This window comes from Fragaria vesca, linkage group LG2, assembly GCF_000184155.1.
Source record: "Fragaria vesca subsp. vesca linkage group LG2, FraVesHawaii_1.0, whole genome shotgun sequence".
NCBI classification, from domain to species: domain Eukaryota; kingdom Viridiplantae; phylum Streptophyta; class Magnoliopsida; order Rosales; family Rosaceae; genus Fragaria; species Fragaria vesca.
In genome coordinates this window covers 5,904,574-5,918,686 of record NC_020492.1, presented here as the reverse complement: position 1 = coordinate 5,918,686, position 14,113 = coordinate 5,904,574, and the positions used below count along the sequence as shown (strand labels likewise).

The window sequence follows — 14,113 nt, the reverse complement described above, 5'->3', positions numbered from 1 at the left end:
AATCGATATACTACACTAATGATCGAACCAAATAATATAGTAATAAAAGGACGTATATATATATATATATAGTGCCCCTTCACATCAACATGAAAAAAGAAAATGATAAACAAATAAGCAAAACTCTAAAGCATAGCTGTATATAGCTAGCTGTAATGCTTGATGATGACTTAATTAGGGAGCATGCAACAACTTGTTGCAATATTAAGTTAATCATAGACATGATGAATCAAACGCATGTCTAGCTATGATCCTAATTGAGCGCAGAAATATATGATTAAAATTTCATTAAGCAAAGAATATTTCACCTCCTGCATCATGTCAGCAATATTTGCTAGCAAAGCTCCTTCACCGGAGGAATATGAATCCAAACATCTTGATGAAGAAATTGTAGGCCGCCAACACTGTCTTGGAGGAGCAATGTGAGAAAGCTAGGAAAGGTCCGAATGCTTGGTTGCTCCCATAGTCAGATGGGGTTCCGTGCATATAGGCGCACGCCAATGACCTCGATTTGAAGCACCCCCTGTGCTTGCAAGACAATCACTATTAAGCCCTAAAGCTTCGGATAGTTTCTCTTGCACTCGTACCTAATACTATTGTAGTCATTTGTCAGATTGAAATTGAAGGTGAATATATGATGCATGCATGTTTGAACTGAGCAGAGGAGATTTTCAGCAATAAAAGTATAATTTTCAGCAATGAGTTTATGCCATGAAAATGCATGTATGTCATCATCAGCTTGCCTAAAGGAATATTTTGGTGTTGCCAGAAATGAATCCACACTCAGATCCTCAATATATATGTGATAGTTCACCTTCTTTATTCTTTAATTTTATGTATTTCACCTTCGCCATAACAAGAACAGTTTACTCCATAATGATCCGACTACAGAGACTACGGCATGCACCGACAGTTAACCGAAAGCCAGCACTGTACTATATGACTAGTAAATAACATATATAGCCTGTACATGCTTGTGTTTATCGTGTACTATATGATAGATGGAGAGAGATAGTTAATCATGTTCGAATGGACATTCAAACAATATCCGAATTGACATTCAAACAATATCCGAATTGACAATCAAACTATAAATAAAAGATGAAGATAAAATCTGCAAGTCCAATCGAGTGTACCAAGACTCTTTCGATATATAGTTCAATATGAGGGTTAAGGTATACAACAAATATCTGTTTTGTTTCTGTTTCTTGCATGAGACTTAAAATGGAGATTATTACGGTTGGAACTCTGTGTACTCAACCCTCCGGAAGTTCTGATCGATATATGTTTTGCCTGGTAGTACTGACTCAATGGAGTCGTATGAGTTTATGATATTCTTCATCCCTTGAAACAAAATGTTTCGACGTCGTACCGTGACAATGTAGCGGCAATCGTAATTACCTGTGTGTAAGTTTTTCATTGTCCTATTATAACTAAGAGATTGAATTAATTCATATCTCTTCTTCACCGTACCAAACTTTGTTTGAGGTTCACGACATGATACCCATATAGCTAGAAAATGTCAGCTTCTCTAATTCTTAAGGGCATATTAAAGCTTGATGTTTTCATGTTCAAATTTAATACACAAATAGAACATCAAAACAATTATTACTCTCTTAATTATATGAAATATTCAAAGATGATGATGCATACACCCGACTCTCCATAACTTTGAAAATTCGACATGATTGTCGCATACCAACACAATACTCTAAATTGAGAAAATGCAGAGTTCACCATTCGTCCTTTCTTGTAATTTATAGTTTATACTTTTTCATGTATTCTCCGAATTTGACTTCGCTGAACTTCGGCGGATTGTCTTCCGATATGAGCTCTTTTATCGGCCCATATGATTTTTCGAGGTCGTCTGTACTCAAGAAACATGCAATTGAGATACGAGGCTCCACAGTTGGTTTCAACAAAACTCTGTGTTCCACGCTCTTAAACTTACCATTTGTAACTATCTGCACAAAGCAAAGCAAAATAAATAAGATATACGACTAATTATGTTCAATCAATCGATATACGACACTAATGATCGGACCAAATATATAGTTTTACGATTGAATCAAAAGCATGGCTAGCTAGCTATAATATACGAGAATGACTTGATGAGCATGTAACCACTTGTTGAGAAGTTAATCATAGACATGATGAATCAAAAGCATGTCTAGCTACATATGATTCCAACTATGAGTAGCAATATATGATCAAAATTTCATTAAGCAAAGAAAGGTACACACCTCCATCATGTCAGCAAGATTTGCTAGCAAAGCTCCCTTCACCGGAGGAACATCAATCCAAAAACCTTGATGACGAACTTGTAGGCCGCCGACGCTGTCTTGGAGGAGCAACGTCAGAAAGCCGAGGTCCGTATGCTTAGTTCCCCCCATGGTCAGATGGGGTTCCGGGCATATCGGGAAATAGTGGCACGCCAATGACCTCGCTCTGAAGCACCTTGTGCTTGCAAGATAATCACTACTAAGACCTAAAGCTTCTGAAAATAACTCAGATAACTTCTGTAGCACTCCATCGATGTGTTTCATATACTCACTCACTTCTCCTCTGCAAATTAAAATGACTCATGTTAGTCCCTTGTTTGTTTGAAATTCTCAAAAGAGTAAACAAATTTAGTGATGATTGTAGTAGCAGAAGATCACACCTGCAAACTTGTGGTATTTCTTCAAAGCTTTTCGGGTCTTCTAGGACCTTGCATGACAAGGTATCCCTCCAGTCAGCTGGCGTCGTCACCTTCAAATCTCCATGAAAGCTGAAGAAGTTAACCTTCTTCGTAAAATCGCGCGAGTACCACTTGGCCTTCTCCTCCTGGGGAAGCTCATGAAACTCTCGGATACTTCTCTGGATCCCCTCCATAGCTTCAAGTGGGATTCCATGGTTCACCAGCTGAAAGAATCCCCATGATTCAGCTGCTTTGTTTATGTCATTGATGATTTCTTTTCTCTTCTCGCTGTTATCAAAACCGCTAAGATCAATCACCGGAAATTGTAGGCTACGAACTTTCTGATACTGCTCTTCTTCTCCCGGGAATGGAGAGTTCAGCAGATTCTCTGGAGGATGCATGAACATGCCTGGGAGCTTGGTCACTCCAGCGTCTACAAATCCTTTGACGCCAGCTTTGCTTTCGTCGAATGCCTTCAGCTCCTTCTCACGCAGATCATAATCCACAACCGCTGCCATCTTAGTGTTTGGAATATTGTTAGCCAAGAACAAGTCTGCAGGTTGAAGATGAGTATGGACTCCTTCGATCATATATAGGAGAAAGATAGAGAAGTAGGTGTAGTGTGTCCATAAAATGTTTCTTGCTTATTATTAAACTAAAAAGGCGAAGATACAGATGACTCAGACTTGATTCCAAAGTTTAGTCTGAAAAAAGCGTAAACTACAACCCCTTCATTCAACACCAACTCCCACCAGTCCTATCTACATTGGAATTTCCTTTTTGGAACGATTGACAAGGACGACATATCAAGTATGGAGTATGGACTATAGGTAGTAAGTGGGTTCCATTTGAGTGAGTGGGTTGGTTCTACATAATTAGATATATTTTCCTCTATGTATCATGTGTAAGTCTTATTGGGTGCCCTGATTCTCTTTCGATATGAGCGATATGGAATGGAACTTGTAAAATGATGGAAACAACTCGTACCTTAACATTTAAAAGGGTAATTTTGTTCAGAAAGAAATTGAAGGCGATGTTTGAAGTTTTGAACCGAGTAGAGGAAGTTTTCAGCCATCAATAAGCTTATGACATGAAATATATCTATGTCATCATGACTTTGGCTATACACTATTATGGTATTGCGGAAGAGTATTCAGATCAACCCAATAACCCAAGAACATTATGAACCGACGGTAATATGTAGGAACCCAAATAACGTCCGGGTCTAAACCGATAACAAGGTGAGAGAGTAGTCACATTATTACGGTATTGATGATGATGATATTTGGTTGAGTTGTAATAGGGTGGGTGTTCTCTTTGTTTTGCTTAGTCGTTCTTTAATATTTCTTTTGGTGCTGAATGCTGAACCTCGTTTTAGTGTTGTGCTAATTGCTAAGTGCTAACCACAACTGAGACTTGTTTATGAAAAAGAAATCAAAGCGTGCTTAACTGTAAAAGCAGTGTTAGATGGTCCTACAAAGAATTCAATTCAAGGCCTCTCTGAACAAAAGCAGAGTGGATGGTAGGTCGCGGAATTAGTAATAGGTACGTGCTAATCATTCTGGTTGGTGCTGCTGAATTAGTAGTAGGTAAACTAATTAGCGATCCATACAGCACTTTGGAGAGAGGGGGGTGGGGTGGTGTTATGGACTCATTGAGTTCGGATCGTGCTGATATGATCGATTCTTGAAATAAGAGGATCTACTGATTTAAAGTCATCTTTGTGAGCTCATCCTCTGAAAATGTGCATAAAAACGTCTTTAAACGTTATGCTGTAAAGAACACGAAGAAAGCCTTCAATTCTTCAAAACCAAGCAAAGGACAATGCGTCACAAAAGTTGAAAATGATGAGCTTATCTTCATGATGAATGTGAATCATACTATTTTTGGTGAGGCATTTTGACAACAAATTCTAGCAATACTGCGCAATAGTGATCTGAACCACACCACGTAAAGTGACTTCCCACAGAAACAAACCAACCCCATTTAAGCTTGCAACAATTCATGACAAGGCCAGTTTTCCGTTACCATCTATTCTAGGAATAACTCCACTCTACCATTCACTATGTGTTAAGCAGTAAGCACAGGAGGGTACAGTTCAAAAAAATGCGGCATTTGCACTTCACCCCTATTACATACCAGAGGACCAGAGTTCGTTGCACAATGTGCAGTTATTACCATTCAGACTGCAACATTATTATCTTTTAGGAGTGATTTGCTTTCATTTCAGTCCACCATTTACCAGTTCTTTCATGAATGCCGGCTTGTATTAGCTCACAAATGATAATATTAAAAACAAATAAACCAATTTTGTACCATCTGCATTTTTTTGGCTTTTGAAACATAAGATGGCCGTCAAAGAAGCATTTTGTATCGAGTACATGAAATTCCAGATTCAAAACCAAACACAAGAGACATTGTTCACCTTCACTTAAGAAACCATCTGCTAATGCACCAAGACCCGTACTCTAAATTTATCACATCAATTTATGTATTGGGGGTTGGTTAAAGTATTTGATCCGGCTTCTCTAGAATTTATATTGCTTGAATGTCATATAAGTTGAAACCTTTTGCTTGAATAAGGATGACTAGGCGGCCAGATACTCAATACAATGGTCATAACACATCAAAGCAAATTGAAGAAACATGATTCCAAACAAAACAGCCAAATTCTAAAATTCTAAGGTAATGGGGTTGAAGAAAAGAAAAAACAATCTTGAATCACAGATAATGTTATCAATCAAACCGAACAGGTACATAGACCGAACAGGTATATAAAAGTTGGGATCTAAACTCCGCAGAAAAGAGTGAGATAAACGATTGAGAATGATCAGATAGAGCTAATACATTGATGCCATCATGGCGGCAAATCAAACCAATAGGGAACATAAAAGTTCAAATCATCATCTCATTCTCAATCATCCCTCTAAACCCAGAAGAATCACAAGCGCTCAAGACCAATTTACAAACTTTAACAATCAAAAATACAAAATAAAAAATTGTGGGGAGAAAAGACGAGTCAGATAGAGCTAATACATAGTTCCGCCATCATGCCGGCGATCAAACCAATAGGGAAACAAGTTCAAATCATCATCCTCATCTCATTCTCCACAAACAAATACACAAAACAAAACATTTGATAAAGAATCGATTTCTGAAAAAAAAATGAAGAAATCTCAGCTACAGCCTACAGAGGTGGCAGGCTGCTGTGCGGTGTGTGAGAAAGCGATGCGATCGAAACCCTGGAGATGGGTAATTATAGGGGAGGCAACGGTTTAGGGTTTACTTGCTTCAGCGGGCCTTTGGTGAACAAGCCCAGTAGACTGGCTTTTGCGCTTTGGGCCTGGGATTGATTTTAACTATTGTTGGATAAACCCAATGATTGTGGAGCACGGCTTATAAGACTCAGAAATAACTCGTGATAAATTATGCGCATAGCCATTGAAATATGTTTTGGAGAAGTGGCAAGAGTCTTAACTTTACAAATTCAGGCATATGATATATATCAATGTGAAGAGACATCATAAAAGTGCACGTCACACCATTAGTCAGAAGATCTACCATCTAACCTTAACTGTACCTGAATTCCAAAAGTGACATTCGAATACATGAGTACCAATTTGCCATTCTTATGCTTCTTTTTTTTTTTTTGGAATTGATAGCTTTATCGTACTGAGGTTAATCATATGGTGCACTAGACGCTCGCTCATGAAAATCGGGAATCATTACCTTTGGGTATTTGATTTATGCGTTCGAATAAAGCCTGAAATTATTTAAACCGGCCCGACCCGGCCCAGTTTGGCAACCCATGAAAAAGACCAAAAAGACACGTTCCTAAGAACACAATCTCAACTTGAGTCCTCTGTTTCCCAAGCATTTGGCTTCGATGGCCACCGCTCATGTCAAGTGTCGACCGCCTTAAACCTTCTAAAGCTTTCTCTTCTCTCCGTCTCTCCTCACTGCTTCAATTGAAACCGCCATGCATTCAGTGAAGCGTCTCCTATGCAATACACGTAAGCCCCCAATAAAGCTTCAAACTTTACTCTCATTCTTCTCCCACGATCCAAAAGATCAAATCTTTATTTACTTTTTACTGTTTCAGATTTCACCCGGAGCTTGATAAAGAGAGAGGAATCGTACCGGAGGTTGATATACAGCTTCGTGAATCGGTTTCAATCGCAACGGTCGAAAGCAGACAAGGTTGATTCAGACGCACTCAAAGAATCGAGTGTTGCTGTTGAAGCTTCGTTGAGGCGTAGAAAGGATGGCATTGGTGGTTGGAGTAGTGGGGATGATGATTTGAGCGAGATTAAGGAGAAAAAGTTGGAGGTTTCATGGCTTCCAAAGGCGCTTGAGCCGGCTCTGCAGTTGTGCAGGTGGGCTCTGGCTGGCCCAACAGGTGTGTTTTCAGTGAGTTTGGAAGTTGGGTTTAGGTGGATTTTGTGTTGTTTGAAAGTTTTGGTTTTGGTTGAAATTGGGTTATGGGAAATGGTCAGGTTGAGTTAAATGAGTGTGTGCCGTGTGTTTTTTTTTTTGGGTGAATGTGTGTGTATGTTATTTTGTGTTGTTTGAAAGTTTTGGTTTTGGTTGGAATTGTGGTATGAGAAATGGTCAGGTTGAGTTGTTGTGTATGTGTGTGTTATTTGGAAGTGTCAGTTCGAGTTGGTTTTCGAATTTTTGTAATTAGAAAATTTTGAGTTGGTTCTGGATGAATTAGTGTAGATTGAAAGTTTTGGCTTGAGGTTTGCTTGAAGGTGATTGTATAGAACATGAGCTGTGATTGATGTTTCAGTTGGAGATGGTCTTGAGTGAATTTATGTTATTTGAAAGTTTCAGTTGATGGTTTTGAATGAATTGACAGTATTAGTTTCAGTTGCTATTGTCATTTGAAAGCTTCACCTGGAGTTGGTTTTGAATAAGTTTGTGTACTTGGAATGTATGAGTTTGTGGTTGTATGGAATGAATTAGTGTTAGGTGTAAGTGTCGGTGAGTTGGGGATGAAGGTGTTGAATATTGAAAATTGCAGGGAATGCAGTGGCAAACAAACCCCCGCCAAGTACTCGATCCGTATCGGAGATCATTTCAAGCATCCAACACAGTAAGACAGGCATTCAAGATTGGAGTTTGAGTGATCTCACCGTGGGTTTATTTCTTATTTATCTTCGTCAATCGTCTGTAAATCCATTTGAGAATATTAATGGTGTTCAGGTCTCATCAGATAGATTGGTAATTTGATGACCTTTTCACTTTACAATGCTTCCTTCCTTCTACTTACTCTAAACACATTATAATTTAGATTCAGCTTTAGTCTGATATAAACATACTTCTTAGTAGTAATTAGGGATTCTTTTTTGTGTGTTTAGGTACAAGACCTTATTTACCATGTCGAGTTGGCGAAAGGTTGTTATAAGGACAATACTGCTGCTCTCGCAAGGAACTGCATGCTTCGAGAAAGCAATGTCTTGAAGTTTGTCAAAAATTCTAATGTCATGAGGCCGGGTTATTATATAGGGATTGATACTCGTAGAAAACTTGTGATTCTAGGAATCCGTGGAACTCATACTGTGTATGACCTTATTACTGACGTTGTTTCTTCAAGTGATGGTGATGTCACTTTTGAAGGGTTTTCAACCCACTTCGGCACTGCAGAAGCTGCCCGTTGGTTTCTTACTCATGAAATGGGATATATAAAGAAGTGCTTGGAGAAGTATGAGGTGGTGATTTTATAACTTGAGTTCCTTATTCTTTCCTCTTGAAGTTGTATCTTGTTTGAGGATTTTGTTGTCATTGTTGGCTGTAGTTGAGCCCCACTTTATTAACAGGGATTTAAGTTAAGGCTTGTGGGTCATTCTCTTGGAGGTGCTACAGCTGCTCTACTAGCAATAATGCTCCGTAAAAAATCGTACAAGGAGCTAGGGTTTAGCCCAGAGATTGTTTCTGCTGTCGGATATGCAGCGCCACCTTGTGTCTCCAAAGAGCTTGCTGAAAGCTGCTCTGGTTATGTCAGAACTGTTGTGATGCAGGTGAGTAGATACTTTTGATTATCTGGTCGTTAAGATAATCAGTTGCATTATAATCCTTTACCCCATGTTTCTTTGCTTTGTTCATTATATTTCCCTTCTCATATTTTTACAAATTTAATATTATGCAGGATGATATTATACCTAGACTTAGTGTAGCATCTCTTAAAAGGTTGAGGGATGAAATTCTTCAAACTGATTGGTAAGTAAATTAGCATCTTTTTATGGTCATCATCCTTATTTTAACATATGTTGAGAACAATTAGGCACAAGTGATTTGAGGACCAGATTGCTGTATACCAATTAAGTAACAACTTGATTATCATGATTGATCATTGCTAGCAATTAATACTTTACCTGTTAAGTTACTTGCTTCATTCCTCAGGCATTATGAAGTTTTAAGAATTCAAATAGTCAGGTTTTTAAACTTGGATAAAAGTGTGTGCTGTCTGGAAATATGCATATATACTTCATGCCTATCTGCACAAGTTTTGTGATTATATAAAGATAAAACTTCTAAATTTGCTGCTTGAAAAAGAATATGTGCACTTTTTTGCTCAGATCTATGATAAGCCTTTCCGTATGCTTGCAATGATAATGATTATCCAGTTCTTTTCTTTCAGGCTTAGGCTAATAGGTTTTTTTCTCTCATTCGGATTATAGTGGAAATTCATCACTTCTTGCAGCATGAAATTCTCTTCTGATTTTGAGCCTAAATTCCAATCTGGCTAAAATAAGATTTTGAGCATAAATTTGGTGGACCAAGGGCATTTAATTTTCCCTGCATAGGCTTATCAAACAATCGAACTTCATCCTTGTTTGTTTCTCCTATGCTTTACAGGATGAGTGTGATTGAGAAGGAAGACTGGAGAAGTGTCATAGGTTTGGTGACAAATGCAAAGCAGGTTGTATCTTCGGTGCAAGACGTTGCAGCAAAACTTACTGATTATACAAAGTTCAAGAGCAATAATGATTCCCCAGGTAAACCCACCCTTCTTTATTCTCAATGTACACAAATGTGCTATAATTTTTGTACTGTCAGAAATCCACTTTTATGCCACAAAATTTGTTGTGGGATTTTGATACTATTAAATAATCTGATGTGGTAGGGGAGGAAATAGATTGTACTAGAATTTTGGGAAGGTAGTTGGGAAGGTAGTCAGTCGTGGAAGTATCACAGATATATCTAGAATTTTGGCGTATTGTGAGCAAGTTTCACCTGTTATTCTATCTAAACAAATGGATTATCACCTTTGGGGTAAAACATATGGACCAGATCTACCGAATTTGTCATTAGTTTGAGTTAGACTTGTTTGATATGTTTTGTATTTTTTTTTTTTTCTTTTCACCGACTTGTCTTTTGGTGTCCGAACAGATGATCCCATGATAAAGAAGGTACCCACTGATTCCAGAGTTCCTTTAAACGAAAAAACTGTAAGAGATATTGCTGTTGGTAGTCCAAATGGAGGAGCTGCCAGTGGAGTGCCTGAGGAGTTATTCGTACCAGGTACTGTTTACTACCTAAAGAGAAATGTGGATGCTCATACTAGTGATTATTTCACACTTTGGAAGAGGAATCCGGGTGAACATTTTGAGAGGATTGTGCTTTCAAGCAACTTAATATCAGACCACAAGTGTGATAGCCATTATTATGCGTTAAGAGATGTGCTCAAAGGTTTGCCCTCCTCCAATGATGAAGGCAATTCTCATAATTAATCAGAACAAAGTGCTATGATTTGTTCCCTGTAAAAATGTAACTTGATGTCAGAATTATTGACCACCTCAAGTTGTAATTTTGACACTTGTTGAGTAATTAAAATGATCTTTCGAATAATATTTCAGTTGGTATCATGCTCTTGTATGTTCTATGCAGTGTAGACACATAGCATAGTTGGAACTGTAACTGGTTTGCAGAAGTATATGATTTGTTACTGTTTTTGCCAAATAGTAGGCAGTGAAAGCAGTGTAGCTCCTTCCAGTTCCTGCTTATCAGTTATTACTTCCACTATTATTTGAAGGCTAGCTTTATTTCCTTTAATTAGTGCCTTTTGCATTTCCTTATCTTCATTGGTTCATTGTCATCACTAATTTCGTTTTGAGATTTGTGTCATACTTGAGGCTCAGATGATGGATTCCAATTTTGAAGGTCTTCAATTTTTAAAAGCTTTTGGGTAATGATCAGGTTCCCCACCATCACCTGCCATGAGAGGTATGCCTAAACTCTAAGCAAGCTAGAATTAGTTATATTGATTATAGCCATACCTAGGCAGATCTAAGATGGAGCTATTTACATAGGGATACTATCAAGGTAAAACCCTGAAAAGCACATCTACGAGGAACCAAAAGGAAATCCCAATTCATAAAATGACCTACCCCTTCAAGTTTTGTAGAAGCATGGAAGCAACCCAACCTTACTCTATGTTCTTTTGTCCTTTTGGCTAGAACCCTGTTCAGCATTGTTAAGGATGTTTAATATATCGATTAAAAGCATTGATTAACGAAGAATGTCTGATGGTGATAATAGGTGGAGCTAGCATCTGACCACATACAGAGACAAAGAGTCGGTGTTTGGCTGGATTTAACACAATTCAAACTTTCAAAGGGTCTTGACTCTTGACAAATGAAAATTCTGCAGAAAGTTTCTTGAAACTTAAGCTATCCATCCTCTTGTTAATCTATTAGCTTAGACACCCTTAGCATCTCTCCTAGCTTTATCTCGTCTCTGCTGAGTGTTGAGAGTGGCTTAAGTTCTTAGCCCTATGTTGAAAGAAAGTCATGGTCTATATAATTTGGATCCTTTATCACTATACTTGGCCATTGAAAACGAAACCTTCTCTGTCTCCTAGATTATATTAGCCCTCAGTGAAGTAACATCATATTTGTCCTCATTATTCTTACTAGAAGGTGATTTGATTCATGATTTCAGATCATTCCCCATATTATGGTTTGGACTTTGAAGATATGCCCTCTATTCAAACTACATAAAACTTATAATTACTATAAATAGTCAGATAGATCAGCTGTAAGCAAATTAGGCAGGCAAGAGAGCCAAAAAGACAAAGATGATGTGATGTAAACAGTAAACTATGTGGGCAAAATTGCTGTAACGCCTCTGTATCCTTGTGAAAATGAAGCATTCGCAAGTCGATTTGCTAGACAGTGACTCTTAGGACCTAGCTTCGTTGCTTTCGTGTTAATATTATCAGATTTGAAGTCTTGGTTTCTTTGATTTTTCGACACTTCTTGGCTTTAACTATATTTTCTGCTTGTGTTTTACTCATCCGTCATCAATTTCAGATGAGAATACTTCCCTTGTCTTTTCCAGTTTGAAGTTGATGTTTCAGCTTTCTGCAGAACAAGAATGTGATTGGCATTTGCTTTTAATAATTCCCATTAGTTAGTTTCTGGAATTTCTTATCAATCATGGTGGATATATTTTAGGGACGTGACATGGTAGCATGAGCTCAACTTCTGTTCTGGTCTTCCAGATTGAGGAAACTTGGAACAAAGAAAACTTGAGCAACCATCCGCACTCGTGCACTGGCCCCCACGTGTCACCTCTTTGTCGTTTTTGACTGGTCAGAGAGACACCTGTCAATCTAATTTCCTTTGAGAAAAATAAAAGGATAACAGGCTAGCTAGTTGAAGAGAAGCTGGCTGGGATATATGGTAGAACTTCTAAATCCTACGATATACCATATATGATTGAGGAGTAAGGTCTATTTTTACAATTCAGTTAAATCAAGCTTTGTATGATGAGTCGATCATGTGATTCTAGTTTATATTTTGTGTCATTTAACATGATTGTTTGAAATCTAACTGTTCAAATTCGTGTGAGTTTAGAGAATAAATTTTGTGTCGGATTGCATCAAAATTACTTATGGAAAGATTTGTGGATTCATTCTGTGAATAAAGATAGAGTTGATTTACCGTTTACATTAATATGTATGAGGTGTTGGTGAAAACCTTGATAACCTACTCAATACAAAATAATAATAATTAGTAGAACTACTACAAATCCTCATACATTTCCAATTTTTGTAGATGCATGAGTTACTATTTAGGTCGGAAAATGGTTTCATAAATTTCATAGATTTTCTTTTGATAGAATGCTAGACAGATTAATTCAGCAAATAATCTCAAATATTGACTTGCCTTCTAAAATTAGCCATGATAATTTTAGGGTTTTCCCAGTGGCTCTTGTTCATTAACGTTGAAGGCAGATCTGTAAAGAGTTATTTTTTTTTGGAAAAATGCTCATTTAGTACTAATTTAAACCTCTCATTTTTTTATGCCTAAATGCATAAATCTTTACTAAAGTCTTAACAAACCATATTATTTTAAGACTATTTTACCCTCACCTCTTAAATATGCATAGAGAGAGAAAGTGGAAGAGAGAATACTTGGCCGGAACCTCACCGGACTCCGGTCACCGGTCGCCAGACTTTGGTTGCCGGATTTCCCCGGTCGCCGGATTCTGGTCACCGGTAACTTGGTTACTGACCCTCAGTAACTCCATTTTTCTCCAGTCGCCAGATTCCGGTAACTCGGTTACTGACCCCTAATAATCAGTTATTGACCCCTAATAATCAGTTACTAACCCCTAATAACTTGGTTACTGACCCTCAATAATCAGTTACTGACCTCCAATAATCAGTTACTGACACCCAATAATTGAGTTAACAGGCTGTGGGGTCCACTGTTAATGGGCCTCAAACATAGTCCAAATAATGTCGGAAGTGTGACACACTCACTCTCACAGAAGCGTTGAAATCACAGTCTCAAATCCAAATCGGAGAAGAAGAAGAAGACGACGACGACAAAGCGATGAGCAGCGGCGGCGGCAGCCAAGGTAGACCCCACTCATTGGAGTCCCTCCCCCTCCTCCTTGACCCCGCCGATCTCCTCGTCGGCGAAGACATCTTCGACGACCCCCTCGCCGTCGCTCAGGTCCCCCGCCTCCACGACAGCCACGTGTCCTCCTCTGCCGACTCCTCCACCTGTGATCCCAGCTACCGCTCCCAATTGCTCCTCCACCACCCCTCCGACTCCATCGGCCTCTCCGGCCTCCTCGTCCTCCCCCAAGCCTTCGGGTTTGGCTTCCATCTCTCTCTAGAACCTTCTTCTTCTCCGTTGTCGTCACCATAAGCTACATGAAGTCGTTGAGTGGCCGGAAACTTCACTGCCGGAATCGATGGGGACGGTGGTGGCGGATCGTTGATCTACAGCAAACCGATCGAAGCGATCGGCGGTGTCACTCTCTTTTATCTACAACGACCGCCGAGATGTTGGAGGCGGCTCGACCCCATGATCCTCTCCGAGGCGTCGTGCTCGTCCTTGAGGCGTCGCCGACGTCGATGTTGACATTGAGGCAGCCATGAGAGAGAGAGAGAGAGAGAGAGAGAGAGAGAGC

At 38.9% G+C, this 14,113-nt stretch overlaps 2 protein-coding genes across 2 annotated transcripts; one reads left to right on the top strand and one right to left on the bottom strand.

Moving 5' to 3' along the window:
- Positions 1–1,371: 1,371 nt before the first annotated feature.
- On the bottom strand, positions 1,372–3,253 carry LOC101305022 (1-aminocyclopropane-1-carboxylate oxidase homolog 1-like). Its single transcript, XM_004289874.1, has 3 exons — positions 2,663–3,253; positions 2,244–2,565; positions 1,372–1,964 (listed from the first exon to the last, which is right to left on the bottom strand). Exons 1-3 carry the CDS (start codon positions 3,196–3,198, stop codon positions 1,758–1,760), a joined length of 1,065 nt encoding a protein of 354 aa, XP_004289922.1. The 5' UTR covers positions 3,199–3,253; the 3' UTR covers positions 1,372–1,757.
- Positions 3,254–6,659: 3,406 nt separating this feature from the next.
- Positions 6,660–10,532, top strand: LOC101294822. The gene is made up of 8 exons (XM_004292149.1): positions 6,660–6,693; positions 6,783–7,079; positions 7,707–7,906; positions 8,044–8,394; positions 8,503–8,703; positions 8,832–8,902; positions 9,542–9,681; positions 10,076–10,532. The coding sequence occupies exons 1-8, from the start codon at positions 6,660–6,662 to the stop codon at positions 10,414–10,416; spliced, it is 1,635 nt and encodes a 544-aa protein (XP_004292197.1). The 3' UTR covers positions 10,417–10,532.
- The last annotated feature ends 3,581 nt before the right edge of the window (positions 10,533–14,113 follow it).